This window comes from Xiphias gladius, chromosome 14, assembly GCF_016859285.1.
Source record: "Xiphias gladius isolate SHS-SW01 ecotype Sanya breed wild chromosome 14, ASM1685928v1, whole genome shotgun sequence".
NCBI classification, from domain to species: domain Eukaryota; kingdom Metazoa; phylum Chordata; class Actinopteri; order Istiophoriformes; family Xiphiidae; genus Xiphias; species Xiphias gladius.
This window is the reverse complement of record NC_053413.1, coordinates 13702576-13725138: the sequence shown is the minus strand read 5'-3', so window position 1 is coordinate 13725138 and position 22563 is coordinate 13702576. Positions and strand designations below refer to the sequence as shown.

The 22563-nt window shown below is 41.0% G+C and overlaps 1 protein-coding gene across 2 annotated transcripts in view; it reads left to right on the top strand.

Annotated features, from left to right (window-relative positions):
* The window catches only part of LOC120798769 (ephrin type-B receptor 1-B), a 150968-nt gene that overhangs the window by 81948 nt on the left and 46457 nt on the right, over nucleotides 1-22563 (top strand). For both annotated transcript variants that reach the window (XM_040143387.1, XM_040143386.1), the window contains exons 4-5: nucleotides 5810-5965; nucleotides 14990-15325. In XM_040143387.1, the coding sequence (XP_039999321.1) occupies nucleotides 5810-5965; nucleotides 14990-15325 (492 nt within the window). The remainder of the gene's footprint in view (nucleotides 1-5809; nucleotides 5966-14989; nucleotides 15326-22563) is intronic.

The window sequence follows — 22563 nt, the reverse complement described above, 5'->3', positions numbered from 1 at the left end:
AACAAAAGCAGACAGAGTATGCTCCAAGCGCTGCACTCTCTCAACCATCCCTTTATTCCTGAGAAAACCTCTCTGGCCCTCTATTATTCCTCCTTACATTCTTTTTTCTGTGAGATAAGAAGGTGATGACAGGGGGTAGTGGAGACTTACACTGACCAGACTTGCCAAGTGATGTCACCACTGTGAACCCTGGATACCTTCAAGTAAAAAAGGAATGACCGCACTTGCGAAACATTACATACATTGGAGTCCCAGATCTTGGACTGAAATATTTACTCCCTCTTGACCCATGTTCGCAGTGTATGGGAAATATGATGAATTGTTCTTGAATCAGTTTCTCTGAATTAATAAATCATAACCCAAAGGGGCAGTTTATTTTGATTTCTAATATCCTGCTGGCATTTTCTGATGATTCTGACATGCCGTTGTTTCGAGCCATGCCTCTGTCTCAAATAATTGTATTGTGTTTTTCAATGACCTTGTGGAGAATGGAACACCTAGGTTGGAAAAGCAGCTCGTTATGTGGATTGTGGCTGGAAAATGAACAATGACAGAAGAGTGAGAGTGAATACCAATAGGCTGCAGCACTGATTGCCTTTTTGTTTTAAGATATTTGGCCGTCCGGCCATGTTTTGTGTCCCCTCTGTCAAACAAACATATTCATTTTACCACTTGATTGATATTTTGAGATTAATGACTTAAACAAATCTATAAAGGCATACACTTGGCGTGTACGTAGCCTCATGTGGTTTGAGTGGGAGAGAGCTGTCTTTCTGAGTGACTGAGCAACAAAATAGTGAAACAGGGGTTAACTGGGGTCTTGACCCGATCATAAGCCTATCTGTGTGAGTGTTTGTGAGTGATTGGGTGTATGCATGACTCCAAAGCCTTTAAAGACTGTGATCCATCCCATGTGATGGATAAGGGACGGGGTTAGGGGTGTACTGGGGGGTCAAGAGTTGTACTTAAGGGTCACGGTTGCTAATTCACAACTTCTGCCCTTCTGTTGGTCACTCATCCTCTCTGCACAATATTTTAAAACCTCAGACAGGCAGAGGTGGTATTTCAAAGCTGAAACTAGTAAATATATATTTAAAGTTCTTAACACTCTAGAACTACATTCTGGTGAAAATGCTACATGGATTACATTAGGCAAATAGCTATTTTATCTAAGAAAGAAAGGTCTTAACACGAGTCATAGCTTTGATATATTCAACTTTAGTGCTAACAGGTAATACAGGAGAGGTGGAGGAAGATTTTAAGAAAGAAATATCTCATATTATAGAATGAAACTCTTTCCTTTAAATCTCAGATTCAACACATAAACTCAACTGCATTTCCACACCAACCGCTGCATATGCTTGATTGCTTTTCCTACAATTTGCTGCCGAGCCATTTCTGGTGGTTTCAAACCTCCAATATACTTCGGAGCGTTGCCAAAGGAGAAGTCATGGGAGGGCTTAGTGTACTGTGACTTTGATTGGGTTTGAGTAGGAAAGCCATTTCCAAACCCATCTTGGTCATAATCCTTAGCAGTGGCTTCCTGCAACTCCTAACTGTCCTTTTTATCTTGCACACAGTTAATATAATTCTTGTTCCTCTACATCCACAAATCCAATGCCTCCAATTACCTCAGATTCTTATGGGCTTTATACATTTTGTACCTTCACGTTCTAAACACATGCACCTTATGTAGCACATTGCCAGTGTGCTTCCATGTATGATGTATTGCCTGCATTGTGCAATAGATTATACGCTCAGCAAGCACATTGCTTAGTCTAACCCCTGAACACTAACTCCCAGCTCTACACGAGCCATTTTTGAAGCCAGCTCACAGAGACTAGCTCATTTTGCTAATCTTTTCATGTAGCACTTATCCTGGCAAATCAATCAATCACTGTGGTGTAAAAAGTAGATCAAATGATTTATTCAAATTAACTTGGAATTTGTAAATGTTTGGTATACAGAGTAGATCTACGTGCTTGTTTATGATGCTTGTTTGTTGTCTTGATTGAGATTGTTGTCATCATCAGTAATTTTAAGAGGAACAGCACCTGCTAGAAAAATGACTGACAGTTAAGAAATCATTGTCTCATTGCTCCCAGTCAGGCTTGCTGTGACATGAGGTCATCAGAGTTAGACTGTGATGAGTAGTGAGCAATGATCCACAACTGCCATACCTCTGTCAGCCCACTGCATGGTGAACTTGAGACAGAAAGAGAGAAAGACAGGCAACCTTAACAATGATTCAAACCTGTCAGTCAAGGCAAGCAAGGAACGAGGGGAGGAAATGTGGAAAAAGAGAGAGAGCAATTCATTACCAGTGGGACAGACAAAAACGATGTCAGGGCAGAGAAGAGGGAGAGAACAATGCAGAAATAATCCTGCAGAGACCACTTGAAAGGGAGGAATGTTTTGTCTCTGAATGCAACCAGTTCAATTATGGGTTATTCTCCCACTGGGGAGACTAATTGCTTGTTGATCTAATGGTCTATCCCCTCCTGTCCCTGAAAACCAACACATTTGATGAGTGATGGGTCTGTGCTTTTTTTTCTGCGGGACAGGAACTCCAGGCCTCCTCTAATCTAAATATTCACAAATCAGGAGAAAAGACTTTGGGCTCAATTCCAAATTCGATGAAGCATTACACTACTCAGCCCACTGCTGTCTGCCCTTAGAACAAGGCCTCTGAGGGTTTGCAAACATTGTTCACATCACTTTTTCATTCTCTCTCTCTCACTTTGCCTATATCTCTTTCCTCCTCCCTCTCGCCCTCTGAGGCAGATCAATGAGCAGCCAATTAATGAGTTTAATGTTAGGATTCATGCACATATTATGTGTGCCTTAGAGAGAGAGCCTCAGCACCAAGGTAGGAGATCTAGACGGACATTTGTCCTGAGCTGTGTGTGAAGTGTTTGCATGTATGTTTGTGTGGCTGCCTGTTTGTTTTTGCCTGGCTATCACTTATCTCCCCTCCTATAATGCTGATCGCAGCATGTTCAGTTGTGCAAGGAGAGCCAGTAAAATATCTTAGGTTTCTGTGGAACATATGCTAGTCAAGTGGCGGAAAATGTGGGTGCGCCATCTCATTTAATGGGGTCAGCAGTGGTTACATGTGTCGCTGTGTAAATCAGTCCAGTGAATGTATTCTGGAGGTGAGGATAGCATTGATGCCAATATGGAAGTGTTTCTCAGGGTTATAGAGTGTGTATGTTTATTTGAGTGTGTGTGTACATGAGTATAAGAGTGTGCATTGTTCTGCTCACAAGTTTGCCTTGAGGCACTTTAGCAGCATTGCTATCTCAGATGCCTGATTCAGCACAGCCTCCCCCTCTTTTCTCTTCGCTCTTGCCCATTTACGAGTGTCCAGGCTAGCTACTGTCTGTCTGTAAAGACACAACCTGAGGGCAGAACCCGATGCACATATTCTGGTCAGACCCCATTAAACACACACTGAACAACTTATTGTGATCCCTTTTCTTAAGAGTCAGGGCAATAGATTTAAGTGTGTGTGTGTGTGTGTGTGTGTGTGTGTGTGTGTGTGTGTGTGTGTGTGTGTGTGTGTGTGTGTGTGTGTGTGTGTGTGTGTGTGTGTGTGTGTGCATCTGCGCATGTGTGCGCGTGTGTGAGATGGTGTATGCAAAGATGATGACACATAAGGTCTCTTCCCATCTCCTGCTGAAAATGAATTTTTGATCTGTGTTTTATCGTCTTGTAATCTCTGATATCTTTGGAACTTATTGCTTTATAAAATGGCTCTGCAGCTGGTTTGTGCTTCCCCATATGTCCAGGGAGAATTTTTAAGACTCACAATGTTCTTGTATTAAAAGGAGCTTGATCTTTTCGCACATGAAATCTGTGTATTACAAGTCAAGAGAGGTCACACACACTTCCACTCCCAAACACTAAAAAAGAGGCTCACACTCCCCTATAGAAACATTATTAGCTTTATAGTACTCGCTTACAAACCCTGTAGAATTCCTCTATATTCATCCATACATGTATCTATAGTTTCAAGACAGCTCTGGATCCTCGACAGCATAGCAATGTATTTTGCTCAAGGAGATATCCTTGTGCGCTACATCTGTGATCTGCCCCCAGCTCTTAAGATTGTTTTGTAAGCTGTTTGTGGTTGTTGTGGTCTGATCATGTATGTGTTTTTGTATGTGATGGTCTGGCCGTTTGCAGACAATGTTGTGTGACTAGACATGAGGTCAGTCAGTTAGCCTTGGGTGTGTCTGTTAGCCACACTAAAGGAGATGGGAGAGCAGGCGCTGTTGGGGGCAGCAACTTGAGTTCTGTGTGTGCGTGATACCTCCTCTTTCTCCTTCACCTGCTTTCTTTCTTGCTTTTTCTTGATCTATCTATCCTTCGCTAACAGCCCATCTGAGAGGCTGGCTGAATGGTATAAATGGAAGAGTCATAAAAACAGGAACCTTCCCTTTTTACAGCTTAGTAAAGTAGACTCCGGCTTCCAAACCCAGCCTCTCAGTGCATTTTTAATGAAGCATAACATTTTTTAATTAAATCTTAAAAGCCTGTTGATACAAAGGTCTAAAGGTTTTTCTCACATTGCCAATGTACTATACTCTCCACTGTTTGACCCAGCAGTGAGGAGGAAAGGGACCATCTCCTTGGTCATTATTACTTTAAATAACTATCCATTTACCAAGCTCTTCATAAATATTGGAAAAGAGGGCTCTTAGTCAGATACAATAGAACCATTTTGTGGTAAGCAAATTCAATACTATTTTAACAGATCTCTTTTGCCTTTAATATCTGGCTCATCATTGGCTCATCATTTTGTTCTGCTGATTTTTCCGTCTGCAGACCGTCTGTGAAACCTTTGCTCTTGATTAATATCTTGGCTGCAAATACTTACTATCCATTACAATTCTCCTTTTTACATACTATCCAAATGCTACTATCATAGTTTAGTCTCTGAGAAAAGGAATATAACTTGTGTCTTTACACAAGCATGAGTATTTCCTACATCCCATTCTTCGGCCAGTGTCAAGCCTTTACAATCTTTTACTCAGGCAAACAGACGCAGCTAGAGAAACCGTAAGATACTTGTGCCATTAAATTTATAACCTCTATCCCTAGCGCAGCAACACCATAGTTTCCTCCCCCATCACTAAGCCTGCTAAAATATTAGACATTTATCATAGTTATTATAGTCAGTAAATCCTTTGACACAGCCAAAAACCCCTCAGCTTTGTATTCTTTTGGGATATGAGGGTAAATGGATCAGGTTATTGCCTGGACTTAGGTGCAGTGATATCAGCCACAATAATCTTTGTACTCCACCATGGCCTTTAACATTTTGAACTCTGACACGTCACAGCTACGTCTACGAAGTGCCAGCAATGACAGAATTATGTGAAGCCTTACTTTGCCTCACGACGTCTGTTAAATTTGTACCTGAACCCAGTGCGAATGCTACAGCTGGTTTCCAGCTGACGACTGACATGCATGCGTGTTCTTTGCATCTGGGAGAGGCGATATAGTCAGCAGGCTATATTCTTAATCTAAAAAACATAATGGAAAGGAAAGCAAAACAAACTAGCCAACCATTTTATGTCATTATCAATGTGATTAAACAGTAATATTATATGATTAGAATACAAACTGAGCAAGTGTTTGATAAAATATTGCAACTGGAGGTGAAAAATACAAACAAAAACTCTTTTCTGTTTCTGTATACAACTCTCACCATTCTATCGGCCATGCATGAGCCAGGCACTTGAATTATGATTTTTTTTTTTTTTTCCATTCATTATCTGACATTGTTTTTCTGTCCTCACAGCATGCCCACCGGGTACCTTCAAGTCAACCCAGGGTCCTGGTCTGTGTCTACAGTGTCCTCCTAACAGCCGCTCCACAGCTGAGGCTGCCACCATCTGTGTGTGCCGCAACGGCTACTACCGTGGGGATGCTGATCAGCCGGATGAACCATGCACAAGTGAATATATTGCATACAACATTACATACACACATTAACACTCTCACCCACATTATTGTAGGACAAGTAATAGTCATATCCATGTATGCATTGTCTGTTTTAGTGTAAATGTATATGTGACATAATATTGAATAGATTGCTAATGAATATAAACCAATACATTTTCATAACAACAGTGTAGAGATATTTTTTTTTTCTCCTTCTGTGTCTCTTTCTGAGTGTCATCAAACCAGAACATGCTGTAGCATTTAAATGAGCATGTATTTAGAGCCATAGCTGTCTTCTCAGTCTTGTTATAATTATTACATTGCAGGGTTTCCATCATTGACGTCTCCATCACTGTGCTTCCTTTCTGTTTCCCCTCAGTTATCGCCTTCTCTCCGTCTCTCTGTCTTGCTGTTGTTCTTTCTTTCTATCTATCATCCCCTGAAGTCCTAATTACTCAGGCAGATGCTGCGATGCTACAACACCATCCTGCCGTTATCCGCTGGAGATCCAATAAGACCTCTCACAGCATCATAGTTATCTTAATATGATGTAAAAGCAATATGCTAAGCCTTCCTGCTGTCCCTGCTGACGCCTAGTTACACAGAAGGAGAGCACTGGTAGACCCCAAAAGTTTGTTTACCTCTCCTCCTTCACTGCCACTGGGGAGTGACTTAATGGTTCGTTCTCCTCACAACGGGAGACCTGGAAGCATTATTGGTGTAGTTATGTATTCATTTAGCCCTGGTTCATTCACAGACCTGCCTAATTAGTCTCAGGAATGAGCTCAGGACCACACTAGTTTCCTAATCGGTTCGCAGCTGCATAGTGCAGCCTTCACGACTAAAACATGTATTGAATGCACCTCTTTTGCCATGTATCCTTTTTATAAGTCCGAATAACTGCCTTAAAGCTGCAGAGGAGCCTCAGTGCAGCATGGCTGTCTGTCTCACTGTTTGAACATTTCCCAAGTGTAACCATCCACACCTTTAGGCTTTGGATGTTCTCAATGGATGACACCCCATTTTCACCTTGAGTTTTCTCCGCCCTCCCATGGTATACTACATAGCTCTCTGGTGAATTGGTGAACGCTCCATCAAATATAGCATCTGCCTCTACCTTGAAGCCTTAAATTTTTCCCAAGCAATCTCCACAATAGGTCCCCAGTAGAGCCCCTTGCACAGATCCCTTTGGTCTGTGTTCAGTTTCCAAATGCAATCATGCCATTTCCTCTCTAGTCTTCTCTTTTCTTTTCTTTTTCCTCTCTTGCTCTGTATAACTAAAATCCTCTGTATATCTTAACATTTATGCTAGACTATATGGGTTTTTAATGATACCCTAGTCTAGAAGCTTAGTTACATAACTGTTCATAAGTTAAAAAAAAAAAAAAGAAAGACAAAAATGCCCACTATTACAATCACAATTACACAGCGCACTATTGAATAAAATATTCATTACATTATTCATTAGGCTGTATCCTAATTCATTGAAAAATGCTTTTTATTTCCAATGCATACTCTCAAAATGTCCTACTGAGAAATATGTTTTCAACTGCCCCTTTTAACATTAACAGCTTAAACCAACTTCAGTTCCTTCTCAATTTGAGTTAAGATAATTCATTTGCAACAGCCCAATCAAAGCCTTCTCTGAAGGTTGAACCATACCGTAGTAGCTGAGCTTGATGCTCAGGGTGCCCTAGATCTCAGCAGGGGTGGCCAGTAAGATCGTCCTAGTAAGAATCTTTTTAATATTGCGGGTCCTGATAAGAGCAATGCATGAGTAGCTTAAATCAGGCCAATCTGTACTAGCAGAAGCTGAAGCTATAGCTCTTCATGCCGGCGTTGGAGGCATGGGTTCCTTTGTGCTGCAGATTAGCCTGATTAACTTGCTGATGGATTGTCCAGTGCCTGGCGCTGTCAGCGGGGGGCCCCACACTATACCTTCCCCCCATCTTTTCCTTCAGGGATATGCCAAGGATGCACTTCAAACTTCACCTCCCTCCACCTTCCGCCCCTCCTTTATCCCTGTCTTCTGTCTTGTGCTGATTCCCGCTCATGCCTGAGGGGAGGCACACCAAGTATTCTGTCTCGCAGTGTGAAGCCCACTCCTCTCAGGTTGGCTACCCAGCATAGGCGGATTTGGGACAATGGTTTGCATTGCACTGCATCCCCTCCTGCTCCCATCTCCCGGCTCCAGGCCCCAGTCTGTTTTTCCTCTACCTCCCCATGGGTGTGCATGTGTGAAAAAGAATTAACGTGTATGTGTGAGAATGATGCGGTGGGGAGAGGTCAGCATGCTGGGCCAGTGGGTTTCTGAGTGTTTGAGTCAGAGGAGGAGAATGACAAGCCGCGTGGCAGTGAAACCAGCGCTGATTGCTCCATAGGGGAGAAAGGATGCAGTGATGGAGCTTCCTGGTGTGAGGAACAGTGGAGTAGGGAAGGGAGTGATGGGAAAGAATGACTAATGACAAAGATACATTCTATAAAGAAATCCCATCAATACATTGGGCAAACTAAGAATTGAATCTGCACATTTGAAGAATTAGTCTTAGAGGGAATGAAGGATTGCAGACACGGGCACAATACAGTGTTGTAAATGATGTAAAAGCATGCTGCATATGCAGGTTTACATCTTGGAAACCACCACTGCCAGCCACTAACCAATGAATGAGGAAAATCTTTGGAATTTAACTGAATCAACACAAATATAGGAAATAACAACAAAAATAGGATTGTTCTCATGGAATTCTACATTCTGGATTCGTACCACACTGGCTCTGAATCTCGTGGCTCTCACACAAAACTCATATCTGTGGCCTGTCCCCTGACAGCCTCCTTGAGCCCTGTCAAACACTGTCTGCGCCTCGTAACACAAACAAAATCCATCCAAATTCCTTACTCATAGGACAGGGTTCTCTATTTTTCCATTCTCCTCATCATCCCATTTAGTTTTTTCCTTCTTCTTTGCTCCCCTCTTCACTGGGGACTCGTCTACCCTCTCCTCTCTCCTTGTTCTGTTTTCAAAGAGAAAGAGGAGTGAGCCGTCAAAGTGCATAAATATTCTGTTCTTTTCTCCAAGTTTTTTTTTTCCCCACTTCAACTCTGTCGTCAGTTCTGGAGTCAGTTGAGGGTGCTTTACAGAGCTCAGCAGTCAGCTGGCCAGTTCCCTCTTCCCTTAGTAATGCAGTATTAAATGGAACTATGTCAAGGTAATTATCTGGCCTACTGTAATCCTTGTACTGGCTTGGAGGACATAATGCTCCAGACTAGTGTGCACATGCAAGTACATATGTTCATAAATGACACCCTACTCTGTCACATCTATAGCCTTATAGATACAGAGTCATCTTATTTATTATAGCTATTGTAGAAGGTAGTGTGGGTGTGTAGGCTATTCTTTAGTCAGTAGAAGAAAAGCTTCCACGTATTCATATTGTATCTTCTCAAACAAGTCATTGTGGATACATCTCCCAAGCTGCACTGCATGCACACATACACACTAACACACAGTCTATCTATGACTCCCTCAGTCTCGCAGCTAGACAGTATCAGTCCTTATAACATGTTTTATTTCATGTCTCACCAACTCACACAACCCTTATTTCTTTCTACCAGCTCTGCTGGCTGTGATCAGTATCTCAACACAGGGACCTTCTGTTGGTCCCTCAAGGCCTGTTTCACATCATAAAAACACACAGTTTGAAAGTAGAGAAGTGCCGGCCTCAGACCATTCAAAGGGTGGATGAGTAAACAATGTGCAGAAGTGTTTATTTTGAGCACAGGGGCACTCTTTATAGTAGTATCCAAGGGAGAAAACTTGGCTGTGGTCTTTTACAACACAGATGGCACCTTAAAGCCCTCTCAATACCAGGGCAGCTATGCATACCAGTCTGTAAGTCCACCTGTAGCAGTAGCCAGTAGTCAGGCAGTCCCTTTGAGTACCTCATCATAAATGTGAAATCATCATATAAGTGCATGGGAGACATGGGGAGTGACAACTACAATTTACTGTAGCCCTGGAGAGAATTCATATCATGATATTGCAGAATTTTAGTATGTATTTAGCTGAATGCCATTTTTACTCATCCAGATGAGTGAAAGATACAAGGTAGCACATTACAGTCACACACAAAGTCGGTTGCAGTTTATTGTAGGGACATATGGTTATTTAAAATCTGTCACAATATGTTTTACAAAGACACACACAAAGACATATGTACATGTAAACATTTAGCTAATTTTGGTCCTTTGCTGGAGCAAAAACTGAGGCAAGCATACTGCTACATATGAACCTGAATTGACCTTTGTCCATTTGCTTGGTATTTTCAAGCTCCACGCAGCTCATAAGGGGCAAAAGTAGGAGGTGTGGTGCAACAAGTGGAAATGCGCTCTTTTTGAGAAAAAATAAAATAAAATTGGGTGTGTCAAAACAGATCTAGCTTCATCAAGTGAAGTCTGCTCAGTGACAATAAATAATTTGTATTCACGTTATTCATAAAAAAGACATACTTAGACTGACAAAATGTTTAATTTATTCTTGCAAATCATTAGGCTCAAATTTTTATGATGTAGTGTATTTTTAATTACAATATGATGTGATACAGCAGAATTATAACTTATAACTCATATTTTGATGAAATTTAAGAAAGGTGACCCAAGAGACTTTAAGTTGTCGATCCATCCATTAGCTCTACCACTTAACCTTTTAGATTCGCAGGGGGGCTGGAGCCAATCCCTGCTGACACTGGGCAAGAGGCAGGGCTTACATATAGAGATAAACAACCAGACACGCTCACATTCACACCTACTGCAATTTAGAGTTGCCAATTAACCTAATCTGCATGTCTTTGGACTATGGGTGGAAGCTGGAGTACCTGGAGTACGCAGAGGAAACCCACGTGGACTATCATGCAAACGCCACACTGAAGCTGAAGGTTGTTGGTTCTAACACAGAAGCTTCTCACTGTGAGGCAATAGTGCTAACCACTGCACCACCGTGATGCCCTATATTTAGTTGTTAGAAAAAAAATTCCCAAACTTTCTCTAAATAGTTGTGTAAATGGGATTTATTATGGGATATGGTTGGGGATGCAGCCATTTAAATAGCTTACACAGACTCTTGAATCACAATTTTTGGCAGCAACGGCATTGTTGTTGCGTGTAAAGAAAAGAAAGTCTAATTGAGTACAACCATATTAATCACGTGAGTATAACAAACTTAATTCAGCCAATATAATAATATAATTTCCTTTTCTTTAAATTGTTTGTGCTACAGTGTTTTATGCAAAATATGTAAGATGTGGTTCATTGTCTTAAATGTGCATTATTACACTTGGAAAACAAGATGACTTGGCCTTCACTATTTCCAAAAATTCAACTTACAAACACATATCATCTGGCTGCATGTTTTGCCCTGCTGTGTATTTGTGCCTTGCCTCTGTGCTTCTTGGGCAACAATTTTGATTCCCTACTATGAGTGGCTGGTCTGAACTCTCCTTTCCATTTTGTGGTCTTGTCTTGTCATGTGTGTCATTGGCTGGGAAGATATGATTCATCAGAGCACCAGTCATGTCTATATTCCCTGTCATTTCAATTCAATTTTATTTATACTGTATAGCGCCAGATCATGACATACATTATCTCAAGGTACTTTGAGAGAGAGGTCAAGACTGTAAGATATTATAGAGAGAAACCCAATAGTTCCCACCATGAGGAAGCACTTGGCAACAGTGGAGAGGAAAAACTCAGTTTAACAGTAAGAAACCTCTGACAGAACCGGGACTCAGGGTGGGCAGCCTTCTGCCTCAACCAGTTGGGTTGAGAGGAGAGAAATGGGGCAGAGAGGAGGGCGGCTGAGAAACCAGGAACAGCTTTATATGTTGTACTCAAGCACTATCAGTCTAGTTGTTATAATCGTAATAAAAATAGTGATATTTATAGATGTAATAATATTAATAATAATGCACCAATTATTATTATTATTATTATTAGTATTAAGTAGTAATGTCAGATCTGGATCCTGTAGCTCTGGAGTCAGAAATACCTGCAGAATGAGGACAGGGAGTCAGAGGACAGCGAGGAAAAGTAAAAACTACAGGAGAGAGAAAACACAAGATTAATAACATGCAGTATTGTAATATAAATGCATGGAGAGAAAGAGAGGAGAGAAGAAGTGCTCAGTACAACATGGGAGCCTCGCCCCATAGCAACATAACTAAGGAATGGTTCAGGGCTCACCTGAGCACAGCCCTAACTATAAGTTTTAGCAAAGAGGAAAGTTTTAAGCCTAATCTTAAATGTGGAGAGGGTGTCTGCCTCCCGAACCCAAACTGGGAGCTGGTTCCACAGGAGCGGAGCCTGATATCTGAAGGCTCGATCTCCAGTTCTACTTTTGGAAACTCTAGGAACCATAAGTAAGCCTTCATTTTGAGAGCAGAGTGTTCTATTGGGATAATAGGGTACTATGCCTCACCATTAAGGGATTTTTAGGTGAGGAGAAGGATTTTGAATTTTATTCTGGATTTTACAGGGAGCCAATGTAGTGAAGCTATTATGGGAGAAATATGATCTTTTTTTCTAGTTCTTGTCAGTAATCACGCTGCAGCATTTTGGATCAACTGAAGGCTTTTCACAGAGTTATTGGGGCATCCTGATAAAAGAGAAGTGCAGTAGTCCAGTCTAGAGGTAACAAATGCATACACTAGTTTTTCAGCATCATTTTGAGTCGGGTTGTTTTTAATTTTCACAATATTGAGCAGGTGAAAGAAGGCTGTCATAAAGACTTGTTTTATGTGAGTCAAAGGACATGTCCTAGTCAAAAATGATTCCAAGGTTCCTTACAGTAGAACTGGAGACCAAGGTAATGCCATCCAAAGTAACTATATGATTAGATAGTATTTTTCTGAGGTGTTTACGGGCAAGTACAAAAACTTCAGTTTTGTCTGAATTTAGAAGTAAAAAAAAATAGCTTCATAGATAAATGCAGCTGGGTGTCATCTGCGTAGCAATGGAAATTTAAAAAGGGTTGCCTTCACGAAACCTTTTTATGTGCATAATGCAAGTGCCCATACTGAAGAAAAATAAAAGCGTTGACACGTCCGTCTTGTGCAAATGACCTGGCACTTACCAGTGTATTTTGTGATTGCATCTTTAAAAAAGAGCCCTTACTTTATTGTAATACATGTCAGAAAGGGTACAGGGGCTGCTTAGAGATCATGTTTTACCCCTATGACTTAAGTGAATGAACATGTATGTAAGCACAACCAAATATGATTGGCATAGCTAAATGAACGCCAGCTGAGAGCCTGTAAGTAACTTTCTCAACAAATTAAATCCTATGGCAAATTACAACAGCCAAAGGCTCCAGTAATAGTCTGCAAATCACTGGTTAAGTGGCAGTCACATTTGATTTCTTGTGCAGTCCCTGCATATGTGGAGCCTGGTTGTAATAGGGACGAAGGAGTGTGAAGCTTCGTTCACACCTCAGCGAGGAAATTTTTTCCCCCACTGTGGTATGAATACATTGATATAGACAGTGCAGTAACAGATACATGGAAACAGATAGTTCAGGCATGTGTGTTTCTGTCATGCTTTTTCCACATGAGCAGATGTACATTGCTTTTCACAGCAACGCAAGTTCTGGTCCAATTGCATGTATGTGAGTAGTGATACACGGGATACAGACGGTGTGAGCAACATATGAAGTGCCTACTGTGCGGCCCCCAAGGTAAAAAGCTAAAGTGCTGCCAACTCCCTCATATGGCCTGTTCCTACCAACACCCACCCTTTTTTGCTTTGTTTTCCATCCATACACAATACATGTAGTAGCATCCATGGTCCAAATGATGTACTATTTGAACATGTATTTAGAGCACTAGCTGTCCTCTCAGCCAGACCATAATAATTACACACCATGGAGGTCACGTCCTTCCTGCCAATGACCTCTCTGTTGTTGAGGCACTGAGCCGAGGTCGCAGCAGTAACAGTGCCGTTCCTTCACCCTTATGTGTTCTGTCGCTTTGTCCCAGCTCCCCAGGGCTATCCCACGTGGTTTTGCAGCAACAATGATTAATTGGGTCTGTGTTGACTGAAGTAAATATCTGCCCTATACCCACAGAAATAGAAAACTCAAGTGCTGCATCACAATATGCTTAAAAATCTATATGTGTTCCTCTGGTCATATTTTTCTCATGGCTAACAAAAAAAAGGAAAAGAGGAGTGTAAGTAGAGCATGTTAGAGAGCTGAGTAATTCCTCTAAGGGTTTCTAGAGTTTAATGAATTTTTAGTTTCACAGTAGTCATGAATCTAGTAGTAAGTCAGTTTAAATTCTCTTTTAATGATAAAGGTCAGGCTTTATGGAGGATAAATTGGTACCAGATCAGCTCTGCAGGGCAGCCTCACTCAACCTAAGCGACACAGACTAAGGGCTTTGGCGAGCTTCTGCTTTATCGGCAGTGTCTAGTATCTGATAAGAAAGAGCTGACGGAGGGACATGGAGTCTCAGTTAAGCAAAATTCTACACTACTATTTGAACACATTTTAACTCTTAAAGAATTGTGCTCCGATTGTGGGAGCCACTTCTCTGCCCCCTAATATTTCGCCACCAGCCACCACTCAAGCAAAATAATAGCTTTATTATTTCTTGATTTCTTTCTGATATGCTTTTGAGTTTCTGCTGCAGCTACGGGATATGAGTGGATTGAAGCGTGAATCTCCAGAGCCACTTGGATAAGAATACTCCATGCAAAATTGCATTTTGCTAAATAACCAATGTTTGATAGACACAAAAGTTTTACTATAAGATCTCTCTGGGTATGAATGGAATAAATTAGCATTCCAGTTGTGCTGAAGATGGAGAAAAAGAAGTACAAGTTGCTCTTATACAACACATATATTACAGGTTGTAAATTGACTAAATTGAATAGCAGGCAGATGTATAAAACAGTTTTCTTTTTTTCTTTACAAGTTATGCAGTATTTTTTTTTTTAAAGATCATGACAGCTTGCCTTTGGCTTACATCTTTCATTTGTATTTCTACAGGTGTCCCATCCAGCCCAAGGAATGTGATCTCCATTGTGAATGAAACCTCTGTGATCCTGGAGTGGCATGCCCCCAGGGAGACGGGTGGCCGTGATGATGTCGTCTACAACATAGTGTGCAAGAAGTGTCGGGCCGACCGGCGCTCCTGCTCCCACTGCGATGACAACGTGGATTTTGTCCCGCGACAGCTTGGTCTGACTGAGACCAGGGTGTTCATCAGCAACCTATGGGCTCACACCCTCTACAGCTTTGAGATACAAGCTGTCAATGGAGTTAGTAACAAGAGCCCATATCCTGCCCAGCATGTCTCCATAGACATCACCACCAATCAGGCTGGTAAGTGGCTGCTATAGCTAAGTGTGACGACGATAATGATGATGTGTTGGTAGTGATGATGTCTATACTGATTCATTTGCAAATATCATCGTAATCATCATGTAACTTTCCATACTGCCATTGTTGTTTTTTTAAATCTGTCCTCTGTAAGCAATGTAGTTTCACTCTGTCTTAATTATATTTCATTTTACACTTTTGAAATAGCAAATCCTATATTGCATAAATGTGTATCATTTTAACTCAAAATGCCCATTTTTCTATGGGCATTCCAGAAATTCTTGCTTTTAAGCATTGGTAAAGGTAACCGCTCCTCCTTTAAACAACACAAATCATTTATGAAAACTCTTTTTTGAGGTTTAAATCTGGATTTTGAAGACTGGTTGCTTCACAGACACACCTCTTTGACTCTGTGAAGGGCTCTATTTTATCTGGTCTTTGTTTAATGGGACTTTGTTTTGAGAGCAATCACGCATTGCAAGTCAGTATTTCTTACTGACTTGCAATGACTAGACCCCAGTTGAATCTTGTCTTTAAATCTTCAGATTTATACACTGACACACTCCTGCTCTCTGGATTAACAAAAACAACAAGATATGTGATCTTATTCAATTTTGTCCCTTTCATACATTGAGCATTTGATAATAGGTGTGAGCCACAAAGCCATCATTTCTTTTTTGCGATGTCCTTTAGTGTTATGTAACAGCTGTCCACGTTCAACTCTGTTCAGTGTTCAGTGCTTTAATGTCAGACTGGAGGAGACCGAAGCCAAGATAGATACATGGATAGCTGCTGTTTTCAGGCCAAGTTGAAATATTCTTCACTTCTACTCTCTCCCACACTGTCCTCTGTCTCCTTGTCTTTCTCTTTGTATGTTTGTGTTTGTGTGCACGTGTGTGCGTATGTGCATTCTCTAACTTTGCCTGTGATGGATCTAAGCCCAGCCAACGAAAATTACCTTCATCCTGTTACTTTTCTCTCTCTCTTCCCTCTCTATCTCCCTGCCTGTTTCTCTGCATGTTTGTGTGTTCATGTGTGTGCTCATCCTCTATCTGAGCCTGTGATGTGATCTGAGCCCAGCCAATGGAAATGACATGAGGAGGATATTGTCTTTGCCGGTGCTTTTTGCTACAGCATTTTTCATGCTCTTGTAGGTCTTTGACTTACCTATCAAGGGACAAGTATTGACCAAGTGAAAAATTTAAATGAGGCTCTCTTCATTTTTCTTTGTTTCGTTGGTTGAGGCGGACCGTGAAAATTGCAGCGAGAGCTTGTGGGACCTAATAACAGACATGAAGTGGAGTTAGAGCGTGGTGAAAGACGAGAGATTGTCGGTTGAGTTCATACTGGCAAGGTTCCCATAAAGTGAGAGTTTCAAGATTGTCAGCTTGGGTCTCTGGAACCGTTTGGTGGGCAATGCACTATGATTTGCTCGGTCATGTTTTCTGTCATGTACAGTGAGCATTGGTATTGGCAAATATGTATTCTGATCCAGTGATGAAATATCTAATGTCAAATGAATTCAGAATTACTTATGTACATTTCCACTTTGCAGAATGGACTTACTTCAAATTTATCTCAAAGACCGGTGAAACAGAAATTGCTTTATCCAGATCTCTTTTGTATAGGTGAACATTTTGAAATTAAATGTGGCCCAGTTGATGGAGGGCATACCGTATTTGATTACGGTGACTCTCAGAGGAATGTAATGACCAGCTGAACTTATCTTTGTCTGAGAATGAGTCAGGGGAGGAGTGGGAGGGTAGACAGGGCGGGAAGGAGAAAGCAGGCGCCTTTTTTTTTTGACTAGACTGTGAGACTGTGACAGTGAAGGAGAGGAAAATGAGGGAGTAAATAGGTCTGATTATCAGGGTGGCCTAATGGTGCTGACTGTCCCCATTTGACAGGCTAATGGCACACTTGACAGATAGATGTAGAAGAAGCAATGCCCAGGCCTATTGTTGAAGTCTGCTGCAGTAATGAGGTGTCTGCCAGTAATCTGCCAGGCCATGTCCAACCCTATGTGGCCCTTTGTAGCCAGATAATTGCAGTGTTACTAGTTTCGACAGGGGGTTTCGTTGGCAGGCCACTGAAGAGGCAGAAGTATCCAGAAGGGATTATCATTAATAATGCACTTCAAAATCTAAAAGCAGAGATACACTTTAAAATGTACGGCTCTATTTTTGTTGGTTCACTAAGACTGTTGCACTAATAAGTACAAGCTATCTGTATTTATCCATTTTATAGAACCTTAATAAATCCTCTTGCCATTCATTTAGTATTTTAGTGCAAGGTGGGAGAGGTGGCTCAACAAAATGCAAGTTTCATGTAAAGGAAGTAGCCCTTAGGACCATGTAAATTCCCAATGCCACACCAGTCATCATACATGAAATGGGATCATCAAGTCAATATACCAATATACACTCACTGAGCACTGTACAGGAATACCACACTACTGCTGGGTTGGGCCTATTCTATTGGATTCAGATCTGGTGACTGGGGAGGCCACTGAAGTTCACTGAACTCTATGTCATGTTCATGAAACCAGTTTGGTATGACTTTTGCTTTACGACAAGGTGCATTATCACGGTGGAAGTAGCAATTAGAAGATGAATACTTGGTCTTCTGCTGTTGTAGCCCATTGCCTCAAGGTTCAACTTGTCGTTCATTCTGAGATGCTTTTCTGCTCACCACAGTTGTAAAGAGTGGTGATCTGAGATACTGTAGCCTTTCTGTCAGCTCAGACCAGTTTGACCCTTCTCCTCTGACCTCCATCTTCAACAAGGTGTTTCTGTTCGCAGAACGGCCGCTCACTGGATGTTTTTTGTTTTTCACACCATTCTGAGTAGACGGTTGTATGTGAAAATCCCTGGAAAAAAGCAGTATCAGAAATACTCAAACCAGCTCATCTGGCAACAACAATCATGCCATGGTCAAAATCACTGAGATCACATTTTTATCCCCTTTCTGATGTTTGATGTGAACATTAACAGAAACTCCTGACCTGTATCTGCATGATTTTATGTATTGCCCTGCTGCCACATGATTTGCTGATTGGATAATGGCATGAAAAAGCAGGTGTACAGGTATTCCTAATAAAGTGCTCAGTGAGTTTTATTGTAATTGTTGCAAATGGTAAGTAATGTAAATATGAATGTGGAAAAAAAACAACAACTATAATCCAAATAAATACATGGTGTTGATGCCCATATATAAAGGCACACCTTTTATTCATCTCACTTTTAACGCAGCAAAATGACTGATCCATTAAACTTTACTTTACTTTAAACTTTAGCACTTCACTGTGGGACAAAAGCACAGGCTGGCACTGTTTGGACTTAACAGACAAACACACACAACCCTAATTTCACATAATGCCCTATCGATGACAGAGCCAAGACTGCCAGTAGAGCAGACAGATTTCTTTGTTTATGTGACATGGCAATGTTTATACGCATCAGGAAATGCACAGGTGCACAGATATTTCGGATGTGAAAGTTGAAATATGTCCATTCAATACTTTCATTGCAATTCTGTTTCAAATTGAAATTAGTTATCCACAAAACATGACTTTGGATTGCTACAGATTTAGACTCTGTTGTATTAAAGAAGCCGTGCCATGGAAGTGTGCATACAGAAACCTTTACCATTGAACATTGAACATTTTTTGATGCATACAATTGTCCCTCAATGAAATTACATTTCTTAATGTACTCAAGTTAGTATGTTCATCATAACAAGAAATTTTACTATTTTATTTTTGTTTTTCTTTGTTTTAAATGTGGTGTACATCATAGCCAAAATAATTTAGCACAGTTAAAAGGTAAAGGGTGCACTGCTTACATTCTCCTCCAAATCCCTTTTGGATCTGCCTTTTAACGGGAGCCATTTTTGTCATGTGCTGTTGTGCTCAGCACGGCTGTTAAAAAGACCTGAGATGAGTAATATGATTGCTTAGCAGATAATAATTAATCAGCATTCCCTGCTATTTATTTTCCATTTTGCCCAACCTTTTTGCAAATAACATGCATTGATGTACATCAACCTAATATGAAAGTACATTGCAAGTGCATTTATATATGCACTCATTGTATTCACAACATGAAGCAGAGATTGCAGATGTCACTATGACTGTGTCATGAAAATGAGGGCCTGTAGTATCATTGTCAAAAACATGCAGTTTTCAGTTTTTAAGTTTACATTTTTAAGTTTTTGTAGTTTCAAAGTCTCACAATTCTGTCTGGTTGAAAGAATAACAATAGGGTTCTACCATCATCAGTATTACTTGCTGCTTCTCAGCTCATGACAACATAATCAGGTATGGGACTTACAGGGTTAAAACAGCCTTCCCATGAGAGGAAACCTGTTGACAAGGGTAATGGTATATTATTATTCCTCTTGTACTATAAGAATGTCAACCTATTAGAGAACAGATCAGTGAAGTGGTTCTTTAAGTAAGACTACTAAGGAAAATAAATTTGGATGTCTCAATGGAGCCTTGCCTTTTCAACTTGACATGGCTTTAGTGTGGACTGTAGGGAGATTAAGAAAAAACCAAGAGACCAAGTAAAAAACAGTAAGGCAGCAGTAGTTAGACAGGTTATGGTGTAAGTTGGCCATGAGGAGACAGTGGATGAGGGGGAGGAGGGGAGGAAAAATGAAGGTGAGGAGGGAGTTGAAGGGATTTAGTGTGAATCACCGAAGAGGCCTTTTAACTGCCCTCACTCCTAGCCTGTGTCTGGGAGGAAGGACTGATCAATAGTGTGATTTAGGAGTTCATTCAAGGCCTGTGCTCTCCAGGAGATACAAGCACACACATATAGATACAGACACACAAAGGTTATATAATGACCCCTCATGGGCTATCATTCACGCCTGACCTGAATTTAGTCACATTTATCTAGATTTATATTTCTGTCTCTTTGTGAAAAAGGATGTTTTAATTTAAGGGGGAGGAGACACTCTGTGCTCCTAGTGAATTCATTAAAATGCTAAATGACCACAAAGGTAAATATGTATGGTAGGGCAATTAAAGTACTCGTGGTTGTATACTGCAGACATGGCAGTCATGTTTCCTTATGTAATCAATCCTGGAAACTTAACCTACATCCACCGCTGCCTCAGATGAAGACAGTTTTTTTCATCCTTTACACATTTTACAACTCCTTTCTACTCTCAATGCGTATGTGGGGGTGGTTTGGCGAACAATGCATGAAAAAAAGTCCATAAATCTTATGATTGGTGCTATCTTTTTCAACTAATGCCTGATGCTCAACAGTTCTCTGATCTTACTGGCACAGCCTCCTTGACCTAGATTATGTGCCAACAATCCCTCAGACTACAGAATGCCAAGTATATCTATAAACAATCCTCCTCCACTTAGCTTCTCTGTTTGGAGCGCAATTCCCACAGAAATGCAAACATCTCTAGCCTTGGCCTTCTATGGGCAACTCCAATTGAGTGGGTTGCATTCAAGATACTAAGATGCAATGCACACTGAAATCCAAACAACCAGATGAATTAAAGAGATCTGCGCTCTGTGGGGTTGTAAAATCAGACGAGATGTTAGGCAAACATGTCTGTGGAGGGTATTCAAGACACTACTCATAATGCTTTTTCAGCTTACTTCCTACAGAGCCTTTCCATTTGTTTCCTTTTTACTTCCCTTTCACTGCTGCCTCTATGTATAAGAGCTAGGGTGTCCAAGAATTTCATCACCTTAGACGGTCCTTCAGAGTCTCTCCAGGTGCCGTATTTATTTCATTTGATGCCTGATTTCATAGCTGCAGTGTGGGTTTCAATTCTATTGAGCCCATTTTTCAATTATGATGTCTTCATATAGTGTTTTAAGTGACAGTAGGTGTCAGCGTGAGAGTCTCTGTGTTTGTTTGTGCCTATGTGAAAGTATGCTCATATACGGGTTTTTTTTTTTCTTTTCCACTCTGATCTACTTTCTGAATCCTCTACGTATAATGTGATTTTGAAAATAATTCCAACCATGGTACCTTGACAGAAATCCATGGTGCTGAACTTATCCCTCTTTATGATTTTTGAGAGAGACCCATTACCATGTAGTCATGGCTGGCTTGGCCCTGTGAGCCCCTGCTAATAGGGAGGGTAGTAGTTAAACCTATGCCTTTGACAGAGGCACAGGACATGAGTATAGGCTGCTCTCCTCATCGGAGACACTGAACCCCTATTAGGAGGCTCCATGGTTCAATGGTGCGCCATTGAACCAGTGCACTACAGAGAAAAGAACAACTTGGGTTGTATATGTGGCCGTGAAAGTGTCCATAAGTATTCATGCACTTTTGTGTTTTTTCTGTACACAGGGTTGAATGGGCCTTTGGTGGTAAGATCAGCTGACCAATTATAATGCAACTTTATGTCGTATCATTTCATTGAGAGTAAGTGTGGCAGATCAGGAAGGTCCAGCTGGGATTTCAAATGTGAAAGATTTGCGACAGGCACATGAGGAACAGAGAGCCACCGGCACTCAGTCTGTCCCAGGAATCTCCTAATGAGGAAGAGGCCACATTGACAGGAGCAGGAGAGAGTTGGAGACTTTTATGCTTATTTTGGAATTTATAAAACTATTATTGGCTACTTTGTATGGGCCATATACAGTATCGATACAATTTTTACTTAAATTTAAATGAAACTTGACTGAATTTACAGATCAGCATAAGTTTGCTTGTCATGAGGCTACTTCTTAGCCTGTGAAAACAGTTTTATAATGCCTTCTGTGGCTCCAATATTGGCTTCCAGTATTTAATGGAAACTCGGTGGGCATGGACTTTGAACAACTCCATTTACAGGGAGTGTTTAACAAAAACACAGTATTGAGTGGCATTATGGGAAATGTAGGTTCCAGCATTTTGGAGCTTGTACTATACGAGGGACTACATTGTTCATACAATAATGAAAACTGAGGCTAAGGTCTGTGCCAGACATGTAAAATAATGCTCCAACGCATCTGTATTCCACAGTGGATTGATTGTACTAAGGTAAATAAGCCTTTCATTCTGTCATCACATTCTTTCATTGTCTCTGTCTTTTTCTCTCTCTCCCACTCCATCTCTCCTTTCCTTTTCTCTCCCTCTCTCTGGGCTTTGACTTTGATTAATGGTGAGCCAAGCTCTGCATTAAAAGCCAGGGGCAGCAAGTGAGGCCAGATAAAAGTGGAACACGGGAGCAAGGGATGGGAGAGATGGAGGGAGGAGAGAGGAGTGCAGGACACA